The sequence below is a fragment of the Aethina tumida genome, chromosome 3 (assembly GCF_024364675.1).
Source record: "Aethina tumida isolate Nest 87 chromosome 3, icAetTumi1.1, whole genome shotgun sequence".
In the NCBI taxonomy this organism is placed as follows: Eukaryota; Metazoa; Arthropoda; class Insecta; order Coleoptera; family Nitidulidae; genus Aethina; species Aethina tumida.
Window position 1 is genome coordinate 16,462,502 of NC_065437.1, and position 27,467 is coordinate 16,489,968.

General features: G+C 32.6%; 2 protein-coding genes and 1 long non-coding RNA gene across 8 annotated transcripts; 2 read left to right on the forward strand and 1 right to left on the reverse strand.

The window, feature by feature from the left end:
• Positions 1-58: 58 nt before the first annotated feature.
• Positions 59-27,205, reverse strand: LOC109596320 (probable phospholipid-transporting ATPase IM). 5 transcript variants are annotated; one of them, XM_020011837.2, is made up of 17 exons: positions 26,909-27,205; positions 21,089-21,163; positions 11,156-11,643; positions 7,519-7,577; positions 7,116-7,328; positions 6,300-6,505; positions 5,913-6,243; positions 5,522-5,849; positions 4,863-5,467; positions 4,526-4,802; positions 4,118-4,469; positions 3,032-3,303; positions 2,752-2,975; positions 2,466-2,691; positions 2,307-2,410; positions 1,404-1,652; positions 59-1,344 (listed from the first exon to the last, which is right to left on the reverse strand). In XM_020011837.2, exons 3-17 carry the CDS (start codon positions 11,199-11,201, stop codon positions 1,033-1,035), a joined length of 3,804 nt encoding a protein of 1,267 aa, XP_019867396.1. In that variant the 5' UTR covers positions 11,202-11,643; positions 21,089-21,163; positions 26,909-27,205; the 3' UTR covers positions 59-1,032. The 5 variants fall into 5 exon arrangements, with proteins under 5 accessions (XP_019867396.1, XP_019867397.1, XP_019867398.1 ...); XM_020011838.2 differs by lacking the exon at positions 21,089-21,163; XM_020011839.2 differs by lacking the exons at positions 21,089-21,163; positions 26,909-27,205 and adding an exon at positions 16,699-16,993.
• On the forward strand, positions 12,825-13,687 carry LOC126264869 (uncharacterized). Its single transcript, XR_007547467.1, has 2 exons — positions 12,825-13,233; positions 13,420-13,687. It is a non-coding gene; the product is annotated as an uncharacterized LOC126264869 (long non-coding RNA).
• Positions 19,018-20,890, forward strand: LOC109596322 (NADP-dependent malic enzyme, mitochondrial). Of its 2 annotated transcripts, XM_049964493.1 has the most exons (2): positions 19,172-19,276; positions 19,344-20,890. In XM_049964493.1, the coding sequence occupies exon 2, from the start codon at positions 19,406-19,408 to the stop codon at positions 20,852-20,854; it is 1,449 nt and encodes a 482-aa protein (XP_049820450.1). In that variant the 5' UTR covers positions 19,172-19,276; positions 19,344-19,405; the 3' UTR covers positions 20,855-20,890. The 2 variants fall into 2 exon arrangements, with proteins under 2 accessions (XP_019867399.1, XP_049820450.1); XM_020011840.2 differs by having other exon boundaries at positions 19,018-20,890.
• Positions 27,206-27,467: the final 262 nt, after the last annotated feature.

Sequence of the window (27,467 nt, forward strand, 5' to 3'; positions counted from 1 at the left end):
GGTTATTTATTTTTTGATTATGTTTTTAGACGTAAATAAGGTGAAATGAAAGAGTGTATAAGGAAAAAATAAATTTATTTTATAAAAAACGAAAGCATATATTTTAAATAACTTTGTAATAAAGATTTTTAACATTAAACATACTCTGATGACTAGTTGAAGCTTAAGTCTAATAACATAAAACAATTTATACTGTACAAATACCTATCCTAAGTGAAAAATCACATAGCAAATACTTAACATTTGTTAGCAAATTAACGTTTCAATACTTTTTGTAAAATATAACAATATTTTAGATCATTAACTTTAAAAATTTTCATATGTGCTATAATACTTATAAGAACATTAACTTAAATTTCAAAAAAATGTATAAAGCTTAAGTAGCAATCCAGGCAATATTTTCTCTTAATGTTCAAAACAGATAAAACCGCTAAAACCACTGTCATATAAAACATCTTAAAGCTGTGTAACCAGTAATACTAAATGCAAAAAGTAATAAATAGAATATCAAAATTTCAATTACAATAAATAAATAATTTTGTCCAAATTTCTTTTTTGAAAGGATAGAATCTTGGCTATGAAGATCTAGTTGATATGCAACAATATCATTTCATTAATAAAAATTTCAAAAATCTGTAACGGACTTCATTAAAACACCTCACATGGAATGGTATTCGCAGGAATGCAAACAATATTAAGTCGTTACGTTTGTTTAACATAATCTCAATGTTTGAGTGTTATGTTTAAGGCATCTATTTGTGGTAATGCTTTATATGAGTTATAGGTGCGTTCAAGTCGAGTTAAAGTGGCGGTATATGCTTATGAAAATATCTTCTATACTCTTTACACTTAAAAATCTTGAAAATCATCGTTTTCTAATAAATTATTATCAAACATCTGTTAAAAAAAATAAGTCGGCGATTTGAGTTGGTGTCAACTATTTCGTCCACCTCTCGACTCCGATTATCTGTTTTGCACCATACTAAGAAAACATCACCCCCATTCTCTCAGTGTCGCACCGAACCTCGCACCTCACAGATTTATAGTGTCCAAATCTTGAATAGGTGCCCGACTTCCGCTGCTGCCCTCTTGCGACGGCGGTGGCGCGGATGGCACGTTGTTCTTGCCGCTGCTGCCGCCCTGCAGCTTCCCAATTATGTAATCGGTAGTGTTGGGCAGTTTGCGCATTATCTTGCCTGACGTAATCAGGCGGCCGAAACCTTCCTGGTGGGCGAACGCGTAGCCCGAGCGGATGGAACGTCGGGCCCGGCGTGCAGAAGGAGTGCGCAGCACGTCTTGGCTTTGTCGCGAGCGAACTTGGGCCATTCGTTGCTTCAACCGCACCTAGAATATGTGTTTAGTATTGAAAAATTCGTGACCATTCATTAGACGTAATCACATACCCTGTCTGAAAGTGTGGGCGCCACGTCGACGAAGTAGAATCTCCATGCTAGAACGGGCATTATTGACATGATGACGACCAGTAGTGTGGTGAACCAGAAGTTTGCCTCCTTCATCGCTTTGGTCAAGGAACCGGCGTACGGGCCGCCGAACACGTAGTTGTAGAAGTAGTCGGCAATAAAGAAGAACGCCAGAGAGCCCCAAGTCACTATATGGTTAAACACTGTCCAGTATTGAGTATCCAAAGCAATCTGTAAAATTTATTTTTCTCAAGTATGGCTAGATTTAAAACTTTAATTATTATTGTCACCATGGTTTTATTAAGTTGTCAGTAGTCATTTCAATCGTCAAATTTCTATATTCGATTTTATTACAAATAATAATTTTATAGAAACACCTAACATGTCATTAAAGAGAGTAGAATATGAAGTATTTGGCAAAGTGCAAGGCGTGTATTTTCGTAAATACACCGACCTTCAGGCGAATAAGTTAAAATTGAAAGGATGGGTCAAAAATACTGATGTTGGAACTGTGGTAGGTGTCATCGAAGGACCGGGAAACGCTATACAGGAGATGAAAACCTGGTTACAGACTCAAGGCAGTCCAAAGAGTAAAATTCAAAAAGCTGTTTTCAAAAATGAAGAATCAATTAGCGGATATTCCTTCAAGGATTTTTCGATTAAGAGACCTTAAATAACCAGCATATCATAATAAAATAATGTATATTTGAATGATTACAAAAAATTTAAGTTATCCTTACTCTGTACCAGTTAAATTATAATTGTTTTGGTAATGTTAATTAATTTCAATAAATTGAAGTAAACGAAATAAATTTATTATAATTTCTTAAAATGGCTTGTATGTATTAAAAAAAAAAGAAAAAGGTTAATTTCTTATATATTTACCTGGGCTGTGTTTACAATAACTAACATCGCGGCCGTTGCACTGCAGAAAAGCATATAATCCGACAGTCCTTGTCCATCAGGACTCACAGCATCATAGTAAGTGCCTAAATTAAGTAAAATAAGTCGTCTGATATGAACTCTAAAATCGAAAAATGTTACCGAACGAAATAAAGAACAATATTCCGGACACGTAACATCCCTGCATGGCACTTCGAAAAAATTCCTTCTTGTTAAAAAATAAGTTCATGTGTCCCGGCCGATACAGTTGAGGGTACAGCACAGAGTTCTTCTCATTTACGTCTTGGTCGAATATGCCGACTGCGAGGACGGGTAAAGATGTATAAAAAAGATTATAAATTGATATATACATTGGATCAAACACAGTCTGCAACAATAGAAAAGTGTCAAATTATGGAGGCCATAAACCGATTGAAATACGTCTTACCTGCGCGCTAAACCCGCAGAAAAACGCATACCAAAAGTGGCACAAAGTGAATGCAAAATTTTTGTTGAAGAAGTACCGCAGAAAGCTGCACATCCTGTAGTACGACCATCTGCCATGCACCAGCAGCAGTCTTTCCAAAAACCTGAACTGCGCTATCGAATAGTCGGATGCCAGTACAGCCTGCATACCCTCCTGGCCGGATATACCCACTCCAATATGGGCAGCTGTAAAATAAAAACCAATCACATAACGCCGACCGTCGTTTGGGTTTGCGACATACCCTTAATCATCGACACGTCGTTGGCGCCGTCGCCGATTGCCAGAGTGACGGCATGTTTGTTCTTCTTGATGAGTTCGACAACCAGAGCCTTCTGCAGCGGTGTCACCCGACAACAAATCACAGACTTACAGTGCATCACTACGTCCAAGAACAGTCGTTCCAGTTGCGGGTGCAAGCAATGGACAAGAGAGTGACCATTTATCACGATTGCGAAGTCGGAATTCGTTTCGTCCGTCGTCGTCTCTTCCGGACTATGATATTCTAGTTCAGTGCTGGAATTGACAATAATGTTGGCGAGTTTTGTAAACAATATAATGGGGTCAAATAATTTTCTATTTATGTGGGAATAACAAGTAATGGAACATAATAGTTATCACTTTTGTATAATCCAACTCAAATGTTAGTGACAGAAAACAGAAGTTATTAGGACATCAAAGTGAAGTTCCTTTATTTATTTATTATTACTCAAGTGAATTTCTTTTCATTTGGTCATGCAATAAATACAAATTTAAGGTACCAATTGTTAGCTATGACATAAACATAAAGGATACAACTAAGGAGTCGTAATATGAATAAATATCAAACTACTATAAAAGGTGCGCAAAATAAATAATTAAAATAATTTATAACATTCAATAAATTCAGAACAATAATCAACTATAATGGATGTACTAATTGTTTAATACATAAAACAACCAGTAAAAACATCAAGCATATCAAATATTAGAGAGCAGGTAGATTAATATCGTACAGATCCACGTTTCTATTCTAAACTATCTAAGGTAAATTTTTTTGTGACACCACACACTCATTAAAGGAACTTTAATTGCCTCAAGTGTGTCAAGAACAGATTACGTTTATTTTTGGGCGACTGGGAGAGATGTGATGCCAACATGTTAACACTGTTCTAATCTAACAAACATATAATCAGAAATTTATCTGTTAGTGTTTTAATTTGTAGTGAGGTAAATTTAGAACCACAGGCCAAAAAGTTTCAAATACCAAAAAAAGGTAAGGCACAACAAAAAATCATTAATCAAAGAATTAAATATAAAAATGAAAGAACCTTTCCCCCATCATGTCTACCTTGCTCTCGTATTGTCACATTGTTCTATTGCATCCCACCTGAAGGTAACGACACTGACGGCCGGAACCGGCTGCGAATGCTGTTGCGGCGGCGTCGACGTTCCCGTAGAATGGTTAGCGGCGTTGTCGGCCGCCGCCTTGCCGTTCGACGTCTCCAAGTGGACGTCAATATCGCCGGCACCGGCTCTTTTAGGCTGGTACGCGTTCATAATCTTGATGTTGGCGCGTATGTTGTCGCGAAACTTGAGAAGTTGGTGGTTAACCTCGTCGAATGAGGACGCGTCCACTATGAACACGTCGACCATGTCGTCAGTCAGCAACTGACACGAGTATCCAATGTTGATGGCAGTTTCTGCAACGATAACGTTTGTAAAGTGTCATATGAAGCAATTTATATAATTATGTTACCTTGTTTATCACCTGTAAGTACCCAAATTTTGATGTTGGCCAATATCAAGTTCGCTATCGTCTGGGGAACACCGTCCTGCAGCTTGTCCTCTATTGCCGTCACTCCAATAAGTATCATGTCCCGTTCGATTTCCTCATATATTGCGTCAAGAAGTTCGTCCCTGTTTTCTAACGACACCGCCGCTTCTTGGTGTCGTTTTTTCCAGTCGTTAAAAAAATCCTCGTCGAGATCACGTGAAGCTAGGCAAAGAGTCCGTAAACCTTCACCAGCAAATTTCTATAAACAAACAAAAAGGAACATTACAAATATTATTAATTTGTTGTTTTTGATCCATACATTTAAGTGCTCCTGAGTCTTGTTCTTAACATCATCATTTCCATCCTTCAGCCTCTCATAAATCACATTGTCAGCACCTTTACAATACAGCCTTAACTTCCCGTCTTTCCTGAGTATTACCGACATTCTTTTCCTAACATTATTAAAATCCAAAATGCACAGCAGTTCGTACACCTCCTTTTGGCCCATCACCTCAATGGTGATGCTGTTAGGAGAACGTTCTTTGAAAACGAAACCAAAATTTCGTGCGGCCGAGACGAGGGCCGCTTCGTCCGGCGATTGGGCCTGATACTCCAGCTTGCCGTCCTGCACCTCGGACATGACGGTGTGGCACAACGCCAGCAATCTAAAGAAACTGAACACTTCGGGATCCTTCCGTTTGACGGCTTCCAACAGTTTGCCGTCGTAGAACTTGAATTCCGGCTCGAATTCGGGATTGAACGAAAAATCTATGGACTCCGTATCCTCGGTTATTTCAATTATGTCGCCGGTTCGCTGATCGATCACATCGCCGTAGGAGATGCCGCCGATCGAGCATTTGTTGAACGTCATTATGTTTTGTGTGAGTGTTCCCGTTTTGTCTGAGAATATGTATTCGATTTGGCCTGAAAGGAAAGTCAATTAAATGTGGTTAATATAACAGAATATCTATGTGTTACCTAGTTCCTCGTTAAGTGTGGTGGTGCGCGCCTTGGCGTGGGTCCCCGTTTTGCAATAGTACATTTGTTCGTCCCAATTGATGAGAAAACTTTGGACGAACCGTATCACCTCGACGGAGACGTAAAGCGAGATCGGCACGACGGTGTTGAGGACGATGGCGTACGAGAAGAACACCAGGAGGGCGGTAGTGGTGGCACCGCCCAAGGGCTCCGAGGGCACCAGAGTGTCCCATGGCAGGAATGTCTGAAAGTACTGGCCGACCAACGACTCCCATATACCGCACGCCACCATGCAGAAAAGGCACATGGACAATAAAAAAAATACTATCTGTAATTGGAAAAATTGAAGATTAATAACCGTATTCGATATGGTTGACGAAGCTTTACTTACACCTATAATTAAAAAGTTAAGGAGCCTATCTATACTGGTGCGCTTGAACTTGCTCTTGCCGCTGTTCTGCATCAGCTTCGTGTCTTTGCCAGCAAAGACAACGACGCCGTAGCACCATTGTGTGTTACGCAGCACGCAACCGCGCAATATTATTTTGTCGTTGTCGAGCGCGTACGTCTTGTTCTTCCACACCAGCACGCCCTCAAACTTGTTCAGCAAATTGTTCGGCGTTTCGCAGATGATCTCGCCGTCGAACTCACCCAGCAACGCGTTGTCCTCGCCCATTGCCTCCGTTTCCGTCAGGCACTGGCGGCATTTCAAATTCGTCTCACTGCAAATGATGTTAGATTATTTGTGATGTCAATAAATGCGAAATTAGCTTTTTACCCGTCGAGTTCTGAGGTTTCTATGTAACACAGCCCGTTCGGTTCGCTGGACGACAACAGCAGGATGTCGGCGGCGACAAACTGATTATTGTCCATGCGGATGATGTCGCCAACTTGGACCTCGGACCATCGTTCCTGGACCAGTTTGCCTTTCCGCACGACTCTCGACTTCCTGTTGTTGACTTGAGAATCGGAAATATGACGTTGCTAGAAGGTTAAATGTTACAGGTTTTTAGAGGAAACTGCTGGCCATTCTTTAGAGATGAAATAATTAGTAAAATCAATTGCCTCTGAATAAAATTATTAATATTTAAAATAGTTGTGCTATATAAATCCACCGAAATATATAAATCCACTCTACATATTTTTTTAAAAACACTATAAACTATATGGTTGGTGGTTATATAATTGGAATACAGCAGAGACCATCTAATGCTACAGTAAGAGAGCAAAACATATCTATTATAATAAAATATTACGAGTATTAACAGAGGAATTTTAATAACGTGTATATTTCGTTCATAAAATAAGCTTAATAAGTATTTGACTGAGTATCTACAAGTAATGTCAATGTTATTTCATACACTTTTCATGTGGACCAGTAATGGTATTATATTAAGAAAAACATTCACTAGATAAACTGTATGTTTTATATGACAAATAATATTAATCCTAATCAACGCCTCAGGAAATATAGAATTTTATGATTTTTAAACGTTTTATAAATGACTTGGTTGGTTTTGAGTCTATATTATTCAATTTAATATTTATTTTTTTAGTTGGCACCCGGTAAAAGAATATTAAAGACGAAACTCACGATGTCATCGTATGCATCTTTGATGGCAGTGAGTCCGAGCACGCCGATGAGGGGTAGCGCAGTGGTGACGGGCGTGAGACTGCTGATGGCCGGTATCAGCTGCAGCACGAGAAGGCACAAAAAATAGAAGTTGGCCAGCCGCTGGAACTGCTCGAACAGATTCAGCGGCAGGAACGTCAGGATACTGTACTTTGATGTCTTGATGTAGTTGCTCTGTAATGAAAACGGAACATAAGTGATTTATCGTTTCGTAAATAATCTGGCGCGTTGGATGAAGCCCTGCAATAGACTATTATGATGGATAAATATAACCGTTGCATGTTAGTATTTCTCAAAAACGAGTAGTGCAACGCATTCACATTAATCACATTCAACGTGTGACGAAAACGAGATTAATACTTACAGCATAACGAAATTGCGAGTTGAACTGTTTATCATTTGCTCGAATTCTTCTTTGACTATCTGAAAAAAATATCAATTATGAAATTAATGAAACATAAATTGAGAAATATTTGAGATGGAAAATCTTTATTTATACCTAGTTGAGAAACAGTTCATGTGCTGTTCTATCTATATAAATAGATTGAAATACATTTATTTTTTACGAGCTTAGTAGGTTAAATAAAAGCTAATAATATTGAGTGCAAATGTTCCACATGAATGTAAATATTTAACTAGTTGTTTCAATGTTAAATAACTCATAAAATAATTCATCTGACATTTTTTGGCAATATTAAACTAAATTTGATATCGTAATTTAAAAAATCGTAAAATTTGGATTGGGCGATAACACTTAATACAGGATTGTCATGCCAAAAACAACAGTTTCAAATATGATTTGTTGTTTCCTGTTACACATTATTTTATAGATATTTAGTTTGGGAATTTTCCTGACTAAACCGCATATACCTTTTTTATGGATGGAGGATTTATGAAAAGAATATAAAAATAAATATTATTGGTAGAATTCAAATCTAATTAGAATAAATTACCCATTAACTTTTTCTCCAATATTAAATCAGAGCAAAAACTAAACATGATACATGAAAAACATGATTTGCATAAAATTTTAATGATAATGATTTCAAAGTTCGCATGTTATTTTTTAAATTGTAGTTGTTAAACAATACAAAACTTCATTGCTAAATAGCTAAATCCCAGTATAATAACAGACTATTTAATTAAAAACCTTGAACTAGACAACACTTGAGGTTAAATGAAAGTATTATATTTAAACCACAATTACACACATCAATCTGTGACACATTAAATTGATTTTTCTTTGACTATTAATAAAGCCACTTGTGATATAAAATTTTAAAACAGAAAAATTACACATTTATAGAAACATGTTGAAATATAGAAAGACAACAGTTTTCAGAGTTTGAAAGTTGAGACAGTATTTTATTAATAAAAAATTAGGGTACACTATACAGTTTGAATGTTGCATGACTTCAGTCAATTAATCCAAATCCACTTGAACCACTTACCACATGGAATATAACCTTTATGAATGTCTTTGGAAGAGTGAGGTGAATCTAACTTATCTGGAACATTGGTCTGATACCTTTTCTGATCCCTCCACACCTTGAACTTACTAAAAACACTAAGAATGGACTCCCTCAGACTAATTGGTCTTCGGTCACTACTAACTACACTGGACTTGGACCTGTTAATGTCATTGTCTGTCTCCAGATTGAGAACGGAGCCTTTTTGTTTACATTTTTTCCTTGTGTGTTTCAAATGTCTCTTGCTGGTTTGCTGTTCACTGTCATCATACACCTCGAATACCTCCAGTTCAAAATCCATTTTATCACACTGTTTAATAACATCGGATTGTGTGTTTATTTGATGTCACTGGTGCGTTAATAACTCCGATAAATAATGGATGGGATTAAAAATAGACCATGGTACGAATCACACTAACGATTCGAACACATTGGGTCGTGGTTTTCGTCTATCACGGTGATGTACACCCAAATTAATAATTTATGTGTCACATAACTTCATGGTACCGCATTTTCATGGCACGTTCCACACTCTTCAATTAGACAACGACTGTGTCAAAGATTTCGTTAAAAAAAATTTTATGTACACTTTCTTCCATCTTTGCGTCGGTCTTGCAGGCAGTTTACATGTCATGTTCTCGGGGAAATCTACGAGTCCGAGGTCCTATCGCTACTCGACAATAGGTGGCTCACCGCGCAAGTGAGTGATTTCGAATTAAATCTTTAATTTTTATTAATTGTATATTATAGATGTAACAATTTATTTATTGTTGTTGTGAAATTTGTTTAAATTTTTATTTTATTATTTTCAGTAATTTTTTTATTTTATTTTATTTATTATAAATAAATGCTTGAAAATTTTATATTGAAACATTAAATATATTACATATTACATTCAGTTTCCTTAGACTATTTTATAAAAATTTAATTGTATTATATTTTATTCTAACTTTAATAATATAATTTTAAGTCGCAATTTTTACCGCTGAACTCTGTGTGTGTGGGTATAAATAAAATAATGAAACGCAATCAATAAGTAACGAAAATAGTGAATGTAAAAGGTAATAGTTTCGTAGTAACTTTTTTTAAAAGAAATTACCACTGATAAACATTATTGCGTATATTTAATGTTTCCAGTCACGTGGGAATAAAATATATGTACACCAAAATCCAACGATGAAATCACCTGTTACTTAGTCATTTATGTAAGTATCGAAAACTATTTATCCGTTTATCCATCCATAATTAAACATAATACTGCGCCTCATCGACGTTCTAATTACACATCGATTCAGTACATGTGTCACACCGCCAAATAAAAAATAGTAAAATAGACAACACAATTATTTTTCAGCGATTATGACCAACAACCGACGTGTACGCTTGCAAATGCAGGAGTTCCCAAGACTAGACTCTTTAAAATTTCATGTCGACTGTTTCACAGATGTTCTTTTAAATTATTAATTAGTTGCTAGTTCAAGGTTTCTTGTTGCCGGACACGTTTTGTGCATAATGACAACATAGAGGAAAAGCACTGATAAGGAGGTCGCTTGTGCTTGTAATTGTATGATTATGTAGTTATGCAGTTTTAAAATTTGTAATGTAACTCAAAATTTTTTTTACAATTTGGTAGTTGTAAGGATCACAACTTACCTTTTTTATGTAGTTAGATTTGTTTCATGATGGCTTTGATTTTGAAATCAATTAATATAATTAAACAATGTATTTACTTACAAAATAAATTAAACAATTCACTAATACATTTTGACAGTATCGATGACATTAGTTGTTCTGTCTCGGACATAATATGTGGGACATTTACTTGACATTGTCAATATTTGTAATATTGAAATTTACGTTACTTCAACTGTGTGTTAGTAGAAAACTAGTCACATTTTTTGCAGGGTAATGTATTAGTTAAAAATATTACTTTGTGTTCATTTATTGTGTAATAAACTATAAATATATATAATTATTTAAAAATATAATCCTTTCTAGATTAACATAAGCGAAAAAACGATAATATAGGTAAAAATAAGTAGACTAACTAACAAGAAAACGTACTATTTAATTATAAACATAATAAACTTCAGAAAAGGGAAGCAGTGAAAACGCTTATTATATTTAACTGCCTAAGTAATTTAGGTTTCCACACCTTAGTCTACATTGTATATTATTAACCTTGAATTGTAAGGGTAATTTTACGAGGCAGTCGATAGTTTCTCAAGTTCTAGTTTCAACCCCGCCATTGTTACGTAAATTAAGTCGCAAACACGAAAATAAAGCAAAAGTCTACATTATGCAAACATAATTGTGTTTTGACTAATTTTATTTTCGTAAAAGAAAGACGAGCAAATTCGATAATTAATTTGAAAATTGTTCGGAGGATTGCATGTCGATATGAAAGTGATAGGGCTCGAATTTCAATGTCCAAATAAACATCACAATAAACCCCACAACGACTTCTGAACATGCAACTGCTTTAACAATCTGTTTCTTCTGTTTATATTCCAATAATCGTGGTTTACTTACCAATGGTATGAGTTCTGGTGCTCATGAAGGAACGCCTGCTGCCCATCTTTTTTGGGATTTGATTAGGATAGGATGGACAAAGGCGACAGTCTACTACAAACTAACATTAAGGCCACGCTTATAATATGTACGAAATACGAATCAGGTAAAAAATTAAGGCCACACAACAAAGTCTTGTACTGGTTCCGATATACCAAAAATATCAAAAATCTATGAAATATCTAAAAAAAGTTAGAGGTAGTAACAAATACAGTCCTGCTGATTAGCTTATCGCGAATTGTCGATTAGCTGGGCGGGAAACTTCGATGGGATTCTGGGGAATCGGTCGAATGGATCGCACTACGTCGGTAAGTATGGAGTAGGTAAGGGGAACGGCTGCGCGGCTTGCCGCAGTCTGCTGCGCGGACGCTGACGGTGACGGGCGGCTGGTGAGTGAAGGAGGCGACCATGAGTGCCGGCTGATACGTAAATTCCGGCCATGAACCGATCTGAAAAAAAACAATATCAAATGTCACTGCTTTTAGTTTTACAAGTTTTTCTCTCTTATTTGCTATTCTACATTTTAATAAAAGTTATTTGTACAAAAAAATAGTTAACTAATATTTATATTATTAATACTTTTTATTGTTTAATTTTTATGTATTTAATTATTATTAAACTAATATTTGTAAGAGTATACTTTTGCAGTCTGTGATACTTGGAGTTCATTTTCATCAAACCGTCGCATTCGGCAGTTTTTTAAGTCCATATACCATATATTATAATACATAATTACTAATGTTTCAAACTGTCACATTTTTATTAGTAGTAATTTACTACTACATTTTTTAAAAAATATATAAACATTTTTCTACTATTTTTATTATTATTTTCATATAATATGAAAACATGTTAAATTACAAAGAACTTTCCATTATATTTATATGACTCTTTTTTAATAATTTTGCAAGTAATTTAATTTTTATAAACCATTATTAATATTCGGTGTATCAACATTTCTCTGTATCTGTGATGTATATAATGTGTATGAATTTGAATTGAAAAACTAATGAAAATTTGATTATTTATAAATTTTTATACTAGTTAAATACTTTCAATTTCATAGTCACACAGTAATATTTATACACATATATATTATGCTTCCCCATAATGGTAAAGTTTACCTCACTCTAACTCCATATAATTGACAAATTATGATGACAAAGTAGAAATAATTTGATTACGCAAATATTCCCTAATTCAACCACCTTGTGCGTCTTGACATTGTATTTCCAAGCGATGTACTTGTAATTAAGAAACCATTGATTTTATTAGCAGAACCTACAAATAATAAGTTAATCATAAAATCAATAGGATCTCTATTAAAAATTAAAATTAATACGGTCTGGCAGTTCGTCTTTTTCCTTGAAATAGGAGGAAACAGAATTATGTTAGAAATATTTAATAGAGTGTGCAACAATTTTGATTCTTTCTTCCTCTTACAATGTTATTTAGTAACGATGACAAGGATAGATATGAAAAAATTTACTTTAGTCACATTTTAATTATTGGACAAAATTAAAACAGTAATACGAATCCGTAAAGTCTGATTCTAAATTTATAACGTTTTTTATTCCAAAAAACTAATTACTATCCCCACATAAAAAGGTATTATCGCACTGAACATTGATTTATGAATGAATTCGCATGGAAGGTCAAACGCTGTTCATGGGATTAATAGTCATTAATATTTAGACGGGTTTTAAACTCTGCACGCCATCGTGTATGTCCAATTTCCATACATGTATGTGAATTAGTTTTCGACAAGATTCGTCTGATTGAGGTTTATGGAAATTAATATCCGATCGAAATTTGTTCGACAATCATGACAGTGTTTCCAGTCAAATTCAATTATTGGAATGGCTTTGTCTAAAAAATGAAAACGCATCAATTTAATTTGTCATAAATGTCAGTCAACAAAAGTAAAAAATTAATGTAAATTACAGGATGTTATCCTCAAGAACGGCTGTAAAATTTATCAATTTTTTGAAGAAATTCGACGTGAAGTTTTTCTCAACTGAGCAATTCAAGAATTATAGGTAAACTCATAGTTCTCATTAATTACACTTATAGTTATTTATTTTTACTTGATAAAGAATCTAATCATAAAAATATTATGAAAATAAATTGTCAAGGTTGTTTAATATTTCCATTTTATTATTGTTTTATCTAAATTGTGGGAATGTATAATTTACTTTAGTTTTACAAACAAATTATAATTTTAGGCGGATTCCTCTTAAACAGCGTTTTTTAGAAACGTTTGGTCAAGACCCAACTCTAGAAGAAACGTGTGATAAAATTAGACGGGAATATATGAAGGCATTATCTAATGCACAATTAAGAGAAGAGGAGAGCTTAGAAAATATAGAAAATGCAATACTTGGAAAGAAAAAAAACTATTTCAAAGTTAAATTAGTGAAAAATTAAATATTTGTCAATAGTATAATGTGAAACACAGTTAGAATATGAAATATAATTAGAATTAGAATAAGAGTTTCTTTAATTTTTAATAATTTGTTTGTAATTAATCAAAGATTAAATATGACAACATTTTATTCCCTAAATAACACTTAACATTTACTGGAATAAAGGCTTGTTATTATAGCTATCTATATAATAATGGATCGATTTGTTGTAACGAAGTGTTTGCTCTTAAACATCAACTGCGACCTAATTTCTAAATATCATTTGTTGTAAAATCACACTTCCAAAATTACATTTTATGTAAAAATTGTATTAATTTTTATATACAATTTTAATCTTCTCTACTAGAATGGAACCAATTTAATAATAAAGTAAATTTTTTAAGTTTATTATAATTTTATACAATTTTATAATTGTCACTTTTTAGACAATTTTGAAATAAAAATCATTATTACTATTTTATCTTTTTTAGAATCACAATTTATTTTATTAAAAGAGAGTTAAAAAATTTGATTATTTTTGAGAGTTTTAATAATATATTAAAATAATTTTAAACATGTTTAATTTTCTCGTAAATATTTGATTTTTTCCTTTGTAACAACTATCTATTTTACATCCTGCAATACAAAGTTTTGCTTCTTCTAGAATTTTAATGTATTGAAACCATTCCTGTCTTTTTTTTTGTTTTCATTCTTATTTTATACATATGCACAAAAAATACATAACAAGTTTGACTTTGAAAAGTGCAATATTGCTAACAACGATAGATTATTTATGTTTAATAAATAATGTATATTTTCGTATTATCTTTTATTTTCTTTGCTACATTACAAGTATCGAACGATCATCTCATGAATTATGCAACGTTCCTTTAAAAAATAGGTAATTTATTAGACGTTCCAATTAAATTTTCATTACTCGCTTAAATATTTATATTTTCCTAATGGCGGTGAAACACAATAAACTACCACAAATTAGAAAATTCCTTTTACTTACAATTACTACAAAAACTGCATTTTTCTACACTTTAATTGAAATTAATGAAAGACGAGCAAAACAAACATTAAACATTTCAATCTAAATTTGATATCTAAATATCTAAAACTAATTTAATTATTCGAAACATGAAACTTTTAACAAATATACTTTCCAGATTTGAGTATAAAGAAAAAGTTTCTAAAACTTTACGATTTACTGTAATTGATTATGTTAATTACAATGACTCTCCTTAAATCTCTCCAATTATATGACTAAACCTTGTAACGTCTGAAGATAAATCACATATGCAGTAAATAAAAAATGTTTATATTTTTTCTGAGAAGTAGTAACTTGTAACACATACATATGACAAATTCGCGTGCCTCCCCATAATTAATTCCATAACTCCGGAAATAATCCCGCAACTATTCCACGTGAGACAATAAGGATTAGTGGCCGTAATGCGAAACGGGATTTTAAACTAAGGGACAATCCGATAGTTTTTAATTAAACGGAAAAGATTTTCCCGGAAAGGCGGAACGGTGGCGACTCTTTGTATATGGAGAGGGTTACGTGTGAGAACCGCAAATCACGCAACATTCACATGCAATTTCAAGTGGTGTATGTTAAGTTGATTTGGGGGATTTTAATGGTATGGTTGAAGTATCAATTCAAAGGAAAGTTTTCGTGACAGAACATTGAAATAAATGATCAATGGAAAGAAAAATGCCGCAAAACCTACATTACTTCCTTTACAATAACTATTATCAATTAGGTTTATAATCGTTAACACATAAATGTGGAAAATATCTGCGGCCAATTTAAAATATTAACATTAAAAAATTCATTATTGAATACAGAGGTTCATAAATGTTCAAAGTTTCCCACGATTAACTATTGATTTTGGTGAATTCACATAAAATACCTAAAAGAATACGTATCAGCAAATTATAAATAATTTAATGTGAGTCATTTCCAACTGTTATTTAAATTATTGTGATATTAAAACAAGTTTATAGAAAAACATAGTTTTTCATAAAATCTGTTTCACTCTAGTTTAAACTGCGCTCATAATAAAGTAATTATATAAATTTTTTAATTTTTATTTTTTCCAAAATAATTGCAAATATGACAAATTTTAAAAAAAAATTAATAACTTAACATACTTTTTAATACGTAAAACCTATATTTATTTTTATTTGATTCTGATGAACTTTTTTAATGAACGTCTGAACAATTGATATTCAAATATTTATTTTGAATAAAATTTACTTAAATATGAATCCTTTTAATAATACTCAAAATTATTTAATTAAGTACCCAATAAAAATAATGTTGTTTTGGACTTATTTATTACTTTATTGTTTTTAAGATTTAAAAATAACAGTGATCATATTATCAAAAAAATTATTCTTAATATTTTGTTATTACTTTCACAAATAATTAAAATTTAATCGACAGATAAAAAATAGACTATAAATGATGTATTAAAAATTTAATTTTTGATAAAAAACTAATTTATGATAAAAATAATTTTTAATAATAGAAGTCGACCTAAAATGAATATTCACATTCATTAACACCTAACATAATATTTCAATTTAATATTTTTAATGATTATGTGAATTTGATATCATTTTATTAATTTATATAAAACAAGTATTACTTATTATTGTAGTAGGGCCCAATAAATGTTATTAGTATTATTAATATAATAGTAATACTAATAATAATAATAATATAATATTTATATATATTATTTTCAATTAAAAAATGTAAGTAGGAAGGACATTTTGTGTTATTTCATAGAATTTATTTGTAAAATTATTTTTGAATATATATTATTTATTTTAGTCAAGGAATGAAATACCATTTATATTTAAAAAAAAATCAGCTATGTTAATTGTTAACGATATTTGAAAGCATCCGTGTTTGTGCGGTTGGGAAAACGGTTACAGTATTATCTTATCTCTTAGTAGTCCACGATAAAGTTAAATAAAACGCTGACTCAGGAAAACTGGGCACTTTACACATTCACATTAATTAGAGCAGCGCACGTGCGTAAATAAATTCACCGTAATCGACAAATTCAGTCTACGTACCAGGAAATATGAGCCGGCAATCCCTTACATTCCGAGAGCACAAAACTTTCAAAGATCCGTGTGCGGGTTGAAAAAAAAATTAGCGGGCGACGCGTTCGCAACACCGCGGGCGTAACGCGACCACAGGTAAATGTGACTGAACGCTCCGTGCGATTCCCGAATAGCAACCCCTCTTTCGACGACAGCGGACAGCTGATAACTTCTAATTTCGCAGGACGGTCCGAACACTGACAGGCCGGCGGGGAATCGCCACCGGGTTGTGACGTGACCGCGTCCCACAAAATTTATATTGTAGAACGGGCGCAGGAATCAATCACCCAAAACGCGGCGTCGATCCCGTCCTGACGGTCTTTGACTGCCAGCGACAATTACTGTGAACGACTATGGCAGAAACGTCGCTCTGATAACGAGATATACGTGTACACAAACCGCACCACTCCATCGATGCGTCGTACATTGTTAGTTTTTTTACTGTGTTTACTTAGATAAGATTCATTTTTAATGTGCGGGTGAGGGATGGTTTATTGCGTGGGACTGTTCATTTTTTCGTCAGTGATGAAGTAGACCGTTTTTTGAGATTTTTTGATGTGATTTGCAAAATTAACTAAAATATAATTTCACAACTACACAATCAGGTGTCAGAAAAAAATTTTAGAAGCATTTGGCATTTTTATTTTTTCTTCGAGTATTACCTGTCAGCACCATTTATATATACGGTGCAACTTTTTAAAATATTAAATATTTTAGCCACAACTCTTTTATTTAAAAAATTACTATATTGTTATTCTATAAAATGTTACATATGTTTTATTGAATGGAGCTGGACATAATAACTTTAATATGAGGAATCTAATGATTAATTCCACGTTATTTATTTTAGCATTAACACATTGTATAATATCTTATTTGTTTTGTAATTTTGGTCCATCTCTTTGTCATAAATTGCCACTATTTTCTTAAAATTAGACAAGCCTATATTAAGCTTCCTGAATTGCTGTGAAGAGTAATTTAAATTTGTTAAAATTTTATATAGAATTTAGTTACAAATGTGAATCTCCATCTGCGTATCTCGTATCTGGAGATAAGGAGAAGTTAGATAAAATATCGATGTTTTGATCTTTTAACCAATCCATCACAATTTTGGAATTGTATTTGGGGTCGTTTTCATGTTGAAACACATTTAAGAGCATTATTTCTTCAATATATGCAAGCAAATTGTTGTTTATTATATCCCTGTATACAAATCAGTCTAAGGAAGCCTATGTCAGATGAATTGAAGCATTCCCATTGTATAATTGAACAAACTTTTTGTGTAGTTTTGTCCCTGTAGAATGTTTAACAAAGTAGAACGCTTTGGTGATGATGAATTATAATTTCTCTTGCAGTTTCACTGCGTCCAATGATTAAATAATTATAATAACCAAAAAATCCTTAGTAAATAATTGATTTAAATTCACAGAGAGCAATGAAAGACCGTAAAATAAAAAGTTCTTACAATTTTGTCCATTAAAAGATAAAAAAGTAAGCAATTTTTTAAAGAATAAAATTAGATTGATTACTTGTTTAGATACAACATTAACAGAAAAACATTAAAATTAAATATTATAAGTACAGGCATTCAATAGAAATAGCTCATATTTTTGATTTTAATAAGATTTTAATAAGTTGCTATAATTATGGCCACTACTGTATATATATATATATTAAAAAATTAAATGTAATGTTATTCAAAATTAATTTTGCCTAATAATTATTGGGATTATCTTCATAATTGTATTGTTTTCATATTGGTATAATCCACGTTATCGAATCATCAGAATCTTTCGAGAATTTAATCTTCGTCTCAGATTTTTGAAATTTGTAATACATAATGTTAAAAAATATATATTAAAAAGAGTAATAATGTGCAAAAGGAACAGAAAAATTATAAATATTGATGCGCAATATTTTTTTGAAACAATTGTATGTCTCCTGCATAGTAAGCCTTGAACCCTGAATACTCTGGTTTTTGTTCTAAAATTCTTTTTGGGGATGACATCGGGTTCACCCAAAATCGACAAAAATAGTTTCATAATTGAGAGAGAGAGAGGGAGAGAAACAGATACACAAATTTTATCTTCTATTTTTCTTCATTTAACTACAGAAACCCAATACATTTTTCCCTAAAAATAAACAAATACCTACGCCATATTTCGTTTTAATAAAAATTTAATATTTTTGTTTAATAATTTATTTTTTCAGAAAAACTATTTTCATTATATTTTAAAATTTATTAAAAAACATAAAATTAAAATTTGAAAGAATATTTCAATTTTCAAATGACATTTAGTGTGTCAATGTCAAATCACCGATTAAAATTCAGTGTATATTCACTGCGCCTCTAAAGATGTCTTCATCAAGTTTAAAGAGATTTTTCTTCGTGAACAAAACCCAAGTAAATCAAATCATAAAACGGCAAATATCAAAAGTCCTCAACAATCCGAGAGTTAACAAAGGTCTGGCGTTTTCGATGGAGGAACGACAACTACTGGGAATTCACGGTTTGTTGCCAGCCCGCGTGAAAACAATGGAGGAACAGGTATTCTTCTGCAAATTAACGGTTCAAAGTTACAAATCGAACCTGAGCAAACACTTGTACTTAACAGAACTGTCCGAAAGATCAGAGAAACTATTTTATCGACTTCTAATCGACAACATTGAAGAGTTCATGCCAATAGTCTATACACCGACGGTCGGACAAGTTTGTCAGAAGTTCGGGCTGTTGTTCCGTCGTGCCAGAGGCCTGTTCATCAACATCCACGACAAAGGAAACATCGAGAACGTCCTGAGAAATTGGCCAGAAAAAAACGTAAAAGTGATCGTGGTAACCGACGGCGAGAGAATTTTGGGACTGGGTGACCTCGGTGCCCACGGTATGGGAATTCCGGTCGGAAAGCTTTCCTTGTACACCGCCTGCGCTGGCATCAATCCGGCACATTGTCTGCCCATAACGTTGGACGTAGGGACCAACAACAAAGAACTTCTGGACGATCCTGTGTACGTTGGTTTGAGGCAAAACAGAGAACGTGGCAAGAAATACGAGGAGTTCGTCGATGAATTTATGGAAGCTTGTGTGGAGGTCTACGGTACCAACGTGCTGGTTCAGTTTGAAGATTTTGCATCAGCGAACGCATTTTTGTTTCTCAACAGATACAGAAATAAATATTGCATGTTCAACGATGATCTGCAAGGTACGGCTGCTGTTGTGGTGGCTGGTTTACTAGGTGCTACCAAAATTATTGGTAAACAATTACGCGACTGTAGGATATTATTTTTTGGAGCCGGTGGTGCCTGCGGTGGAATAGCTGGGTTGGTGAAAGCGATGATGATACGTCAAGGTTTATTGGACTCAGAAGCGATTGACAACATATACATGATGGACGTGGACGGCCTCGTGGTTAAGAACAGAAGCAAGGGCGTGAACGAAGGGCCCAAAATGCAGTACGTAAAGGATCTCGTCGAGTTGCCAAACTTTTTGGATGTCATCAACACGGTAAAACCGAATATATTGATTGGAGCTTCCACGAAAAAGGGCGCATTCACGCCGGATATACTGAGGGCGATGGCCAATTTTAACGAACGACCTGTCATATTCGCGTTGAGCAATCCGACGGATCACGCGGAATGCACTCCCTCGGAAGCCTACGAAAACACGGATGGACGTTGCATTTTTGCCAGCGGATCTCCCTTCAAGGAGTTCGTTTACAAGGATAAATTGTACAAAACGGGACAGTGCAACAACTGCTACATCTTCCCTGGAATCGGTCTGGGCGTGAAGCTGGCCCATATGCAGCACATTCCCGAGGAAGTTTTTATAATCGCTGCTCAAACTGTGGCCGAGTGTGTTAGTGAGAAACACATCGAGCGGGGCAGTGTCTTCCCTTCCATAAATGAAATACGCGGAGTCTCTAACAAAATGGCTGCTAACATTATGAGATATGCCTTTGAGAAAAATATTGGTGGCATCAATGTCCCAAGTGACATCGAACTGTATATCAGAAGACATCAGTACGATGCCAGTTATGTAAGTAGCATCCCTTTGACGTGGCAGTATCCATCACAAGTTCGGGAGTACGATTTGGAAAAATTCAGAAAACCCGAGGATATATTAATATGAGTTTTAATAAAGCGTTTAGTGCTATCCTTTACAAAATGTATTTTATTGTGTCCATACCCATAAAGATTTATAATATTTAATAATTAGCTTTTTGATACAAATTATTAAAATCAATTATTATCCTTTTCTTCTCCTTGTATATTGAAATATAACATTAAAAAAAATATTAAACATATTTTATTACGTCTAAATCTATGAATAGATTGTTAATTTATAATCAATCATGAAACGTACCTTCTAGAATACTCTTCAGTTCACATTCTAAAACCAAAACAAGTTGGTCCCAAGAGTTCTTTATAAAAATTAGTCCTGAAACAAAATAAATTAAATCAAAACTTGAAGTTTTTCAGAACAACTTACAAATTCAAGACTGCACTATTCATACGCCTTTCACCAAAAAATCGATGATGGAAAGTGAAAGTATTTTTTTGCAATTTAATTAGGCCACAGTCATCAAATCGGTGGAAATCGAGTAGTATCCTGATACAATATCGAACAAAAGGGCACGCCCAGATGCATTAGGTCGTGACATTATCTAAGAAGGAACGTCGGTTGTCGTTTTCTTCGACGGATTTAAGGGCGTGATTGGACCTTTGTCATTTAATAATTGCCCGACTAAAAATACATTCCGTGTGCGCTTCAACAACGCAGTCGAATGGATATTTTAGGTCGTGGTTATGCAACAACTGTCATAATCTGCCAATAAATGTTTTACGAATGGTCATAACTCATTTGGAGGTAGTTTTCTATACGTTCAAGGTCCAGTTTAGTCGTGGTTTCAAGGTCTGTGGTCTCGAAAAGGGACAGGAGGCGGACGGTTAAAAATATCAATGATTAGTAACTTTAATTTACTCTTCCTCCAACAAAAACATAATCCTTTGTAATTCTAATAGCACAAAAAATGGGTGTCACTTTCAAGGCTAATATTTCCTCAGTTTTGTGGATTGTTCTAGTAACTGACGAAAGGAAATATTGACAACTTTTAACACGGTTAAATTGATTGCGATCGATGACAAAATTATATCAAATCATTAATAATACATATTCCTCTTCCAACTATAATATTATATTTATAAAGATATTCTTTTTTTGATGATCCAGCAATACGAAGTATTATGTATTAATATCACAAGGACAGAAATTTCAGATTCTTCTATACAAAATACATATACAGTCTCTAATTAGGTAGTTTGAATTTTAATGCATCCTGAATTGTAAATATGTACGTTTCCTTGCCAGTTTCCAAGGAAAGTTCCACCAATAGTCGGATATGTACTTAATAAATCAAAAGGCACGTTGGTTGAAATGATTAAAACTGCGAAACGTGCGGAAATTGTTATTGATTGATTTGTATCTGTTTTATTTTGTTGACTTCTCAGACAACGTATTGAGTGAAACTGTTCAATAACGTGTTTAGTGGTGAAAAGTTGAATTTTTAAATATACGAAGGCTTGTCAATGTGTATGACAAAGCCACACCAATACCTAGAATCAATTGACAATGTTTACATATCTACCATATAATTACCACCTTCTTGGAGCTTTAATAATAGGAAACCTAATGACGAAAATTACTTCAGTCCTGATTTATTGATCTTAGAATTTTAAGTAATTAACATTTTTGTTTTTAATTGTAATATAGTTTTAGTTTTGGTTCTTTGTTGAATAATATATTTGAAAAAATATTTTTCTAGCAATCAGTCTGATTAATTATTACTTAAAACATATCTGTGGCAACAAACTGGGTTGTGGAAGGACAAAAATATCCTTGTTTACGGTTTACGTGTATTAATTTTTAGAATCGATAGACAAGTTGTTAAGGTAATTAACGTTTTCAGGATGGAATTATTACTGTATAAAAAAATCATTCTTGCAAGGACTTACCAAATGATGATTATCCTTTTCTTAATTACATCAGAAGCAATAAATTATGTTATAAAATACTACAAGAAACTCGAGTGTTCATTTTAAATATTCAAACTAATGTTATGAATGAAAAACCGTGAGTTAAATACATAAATATTCGATATGTAAAATTGTGTGATAAATATTAAAAACATGTGAATTTTAAAAAAGATAAATGTTGAAAATGTTTTATGAAATGTAATGTTAATGATTTTGTTCAGCCATGACTTATGCATTCCTTTCATTAGTTATCTTTCTAGAAAGGTGTTAATAATTAACAGTTCTAAACTATATTTAAACATTTTATATTTACAGCATCATACAATACAATAAAAGGTTGTCTGATATTCGTTTGGGTGCAGGTATATCAAACACCTATTTTAGTAACTCATGTAGTTTCATTATCCATTTACAAACAGAATACGTCAGAGTTTATGCAAATTCTTACCCTGGGTAAACAATGAATAAAGATTTGATTTACAAGAAACATCAATAATATCGCATATTTATGCAAAACCACTTTACTTTATATTGTGCATCCAGTAATAAATTGATTATAAATTGTTATTAATTCAAGGATTAAGACGCAATTTTAATTATTTAGTGCAAACAAAATATAAAACGTCTGGGTAGGAATTGTAGTGTAGTAACGGGGATCGAAACTTAATTACTTATCTTATGTCCAATCAATTTTAATGGTTAAACACACATACACAACGACCGAAAGCTTTAAAATAATTTACAAGTAGGTCATATGTTACGCCCCTGTGCAATTCCGAGCACTTTTATTTCCAGGCCATTTTACTTTCCGCCCGTGGCAGCTTTTAATGTCGTGACATTTTTAGTTTCCCGAGCTTTCAGCTCTTAAATTGTACGGCACTAAATATAATCCGCGAACCTGCCTCGTTGTCCTTTCGACACGGAAATATGAATCAGGCTTCGGGTGGTTTAATTAAAACTTCCTTAATTTTGCATGTTTAAAGTCAACGACAATAGACGAGGGTGTTACAGTTTTAATTAAAATTTGTTCGTTCATCCATTATTGATTAATTATTATTAAATATATTTTGTAAAATAGTATCGTTTACTGTATCCAATTTGGTCAAAAAGTAACAATTTGTAGTTTTTGTTTCAGTCATGTTTTTGTTAAGCGTGTTATTTAAATTTCAAACGTGACTTTAATGCTGAAATATTGTTTCAACGTGATAAAACTGAAACTTATATTGAAACTTTGAAAGAAAAGGATATGTTTATGTCAGCATCAAAACAAACTGGCGTTTAAATGTAGCAAAATTATTATTGTGGTAAAACAAATTTATACCTAAATAATATGATTTACAATATAATAACAAAGTTCTGGTTTAAAATAGAAATGATCGGTTTATTATTTAGCTAAAATGAACATAAATACAATATTTATTATCTGAAATTTCATAACAAAACATGTGAATAATGGATACAATAGTATCAATCGAAAAAAAATCGTCTATTGGGGAAATGCCACACAAACCTAATTTTCAATCTTGGTGATTTCACATCGTTCATGGTCGAAGTTGATGACCTAATAATTGTCTTTACGTTGTTAGAGATCCTTGCGTTTCGGTAATAAACCTTGAATAACATCACTGTTTCTTGAACCTTCGTCATTTTCTTCGGTTCGTAAATGAAGCATAAAAAACCCAGTAATTTTGCTCTTGATTAGTTTTGTAATTAATTTAGGTACCTTGTTGTAATATATATTACATTGGTTAGTCGGCATTTTAGATTCATTCTAATGAATTTCGCTTTTAAGTATTAGAAATATTTTTTCTGGTTTTATGTTATGGAAAACAACAAAGGCAATATTTGTCTTTATTTTTTAAATATATTTATAAAACTGTGTAAACAATATAGATGTGCTAATTTAGTTATGTAGTACTTCTGTTTTATTCTGTAGAAATTTTTCTCACATTTAGATGCTAGTCGAAGAAACTTTTATTGATTTTATTTTCGTTTTACCACTTCTTCTTGAAAATAGCTAATGTATGTCATTGTTTATGAAAATGAATCTAATTTAGTGACAAATTTTTATTTTGTAAATCTATTCTCTTTATTGTTTTTATGTACAGGAAAATAGGATTGTCATATTTTAAAGAAATTAATCTAAAAAAATAGAAAATTTTATTTTCATTCTTAAATTTTCTTATTAAATTGTATAAGTGAATGTATAAAGAAGAATTATGTTTATACAAGATGATATGTTGTAATAATTAATTAAAGTGTATTTTTTACCTTTCGATGTTACTTAAAGAAACTCATACTGATATTATTTTTGCAAAACAATTCTTTTTACTGTTTTTGTGCTATGGATAACAGAATGTATGTCATGTACGTTTTTAAAGAAATTAATCTAATGTAAATACAGAAAACTTGATTTTAATTCCCGAATTTTTTTATACAAACAGTAAATGTGAACGTATGAATAAGAATTTTGTGTATACAACATAATAGTAATAATCAATTTACCTATTCGACAATTAACGTGGATTTTTTGCTTTTGATATTAATTATGCGTTATTTTTGTAAAACAATTTTTTATTACTTTGGTTCTATGGAAAACAGAATGTATGTCATGTATACTTTTAAAGAAATTAATCTAATATAAATACAAAAAAATTAATTTTAACTCCTGAAAGTATTTTTCTTATTCAGCATAAATTAATAATCAATTTACCTATATTCGACATTTAAAGTGGATTTTTTTACTTCTTGATGTTAATTAAAGAAATTCATATTGGGATTATTTTTGTAAAACAATTTTTTTACTGTTTTGTGCTATTGAAAGCAGAATATACAGTACGAACAGAGTTTCATCCATTTGAATATCCCACTATGACACAGATTTCTACTGTCTCTGTCATGCATGATGTCTCTCTTTAAATTCAGACGGATCAAACGCTTTTCCTACTGTCATGTTTTTAAAGAAATTGACCTAATATAAGTATAGAAATTTCTGAATTTTCTTATACAAACAATAAAAGTGAATTTACATTGAGACATTCAACGTGTTAGCTTTATTCTATTGGAATATTTTCAATTTTTAAATATTAATTACAGAAACTCATATGAAATTATGTTTGTAACAAGATTCCTTTGATGGCTTTTGTGGTATAGAAAGCATTTAAAATAATGTATGTTTTTATAAAAAAAATAATCCAATATAAACACAGACAATTTTATTTTAATTATTGATTTTTGTTATACAAACAGTAAAATGTTGTTTATACAATATTCAAGTAATAATTCATTTAATTATTCAACATTTTATTTTAATTCTGTTGAATTTTTTATTTAATTTTAAATATTAGCTTCAGAGAAACTTCAGAGAATGAGACTATGTTTGTAAAATGATTTTTTGTTGGTTTTATGGTATAAAAACAGCTAGGATAATGTGTCATTGTTTATAGAAATATAAACACGGAGAATTTTATCTGAATACATGTAATCTGTAACACAAACAGTAAAAGTGAATGTATGAAAAAGAATTTAGTCTATACAAATATAATATGAAAATATAATAAACATTTCATTAAGTTGTATATATATATATATAAGGAAAATAAATGTGAAAATAGTTTAAAATATTAATATTTTCAATTTTATATTACAACAAAAAATAAGTGAATGTCGCCTTCGTTTAAAAGGTTGTTATTGATAGTAAACAAGATAAGCAAGACTTGTACAACTATAATTTCTCCAACCATAACACGTTAACATAAAAAAATGCAAGACACACCGATAACTATACTGTCACAGTCCGATTATTTTTTTATCAGGTCAGCGCAATACAAAAGGTTTGTTAAAATGTCAATATTAGGTACAAGCAAGAATCGATAGAATGTTCGTAATGAAACACTGTAATAAAGTGTCTGTTACCTTTTAATGGTCTAGTTTTGTTTTTCTGTCTGCGAAAACATGTTTAGGTGGTAAATAAGACAAGACTATAAACTGTTTAAAGGTCAATTATTATTCCATTATTAATCGATGTGTAGCGCAACAAAAATAACAACACTTCGCTGGCGTTACCATTTTCACTTTCTATCGGAATCGCATCAAAACATCGAGAGCATTTCAACCTTACAAAACAACTTTTACCAATCCATAACCTTACTTTTCCCAACTCCAATTGGATCACGGGTCGGGTGCGCGTCTCCACTAAAAACTAGTCAAAACACCCGAAAAACAACCCCAACCGTACGTCAAGTCGCACGAGCACCACACGAAACCGCAAACGTACCCATTGAACACCGCACCTGTTTTAACACAACCTGCAGATTGGATGCGTGAATGAAAATCCCCAGAACGGGTCGCCGTCTCGTCTGTTACGGGTCGGCGTGGGTGAGAACCGCGCTACGTGAATCCGTTTGCATTCTTCGGCATGATTTTACACGGCGACGGGCGTTTTTATCGATTCCCGCACATGTACACACGTCGGTTGTTGTGGCCTGCAACTGTGTCATTATTGTTATGGATTGGACAAAAAGGAAAAAATGCGCGCCTTCCATTAATGCATTGGACGCCGCTAACGAGCGCTATGCGTGTTCGCCCCCTCGCCTTTATTTGTTGATGGGAGGGCTTAAGATTTTGGCCTGTTAATTTTTTATTTTTAAAGTCGCAACGATAAGCACAGCGTAATATTCTAAGTTTGGTCGTTTCGAATCCAAGACTAT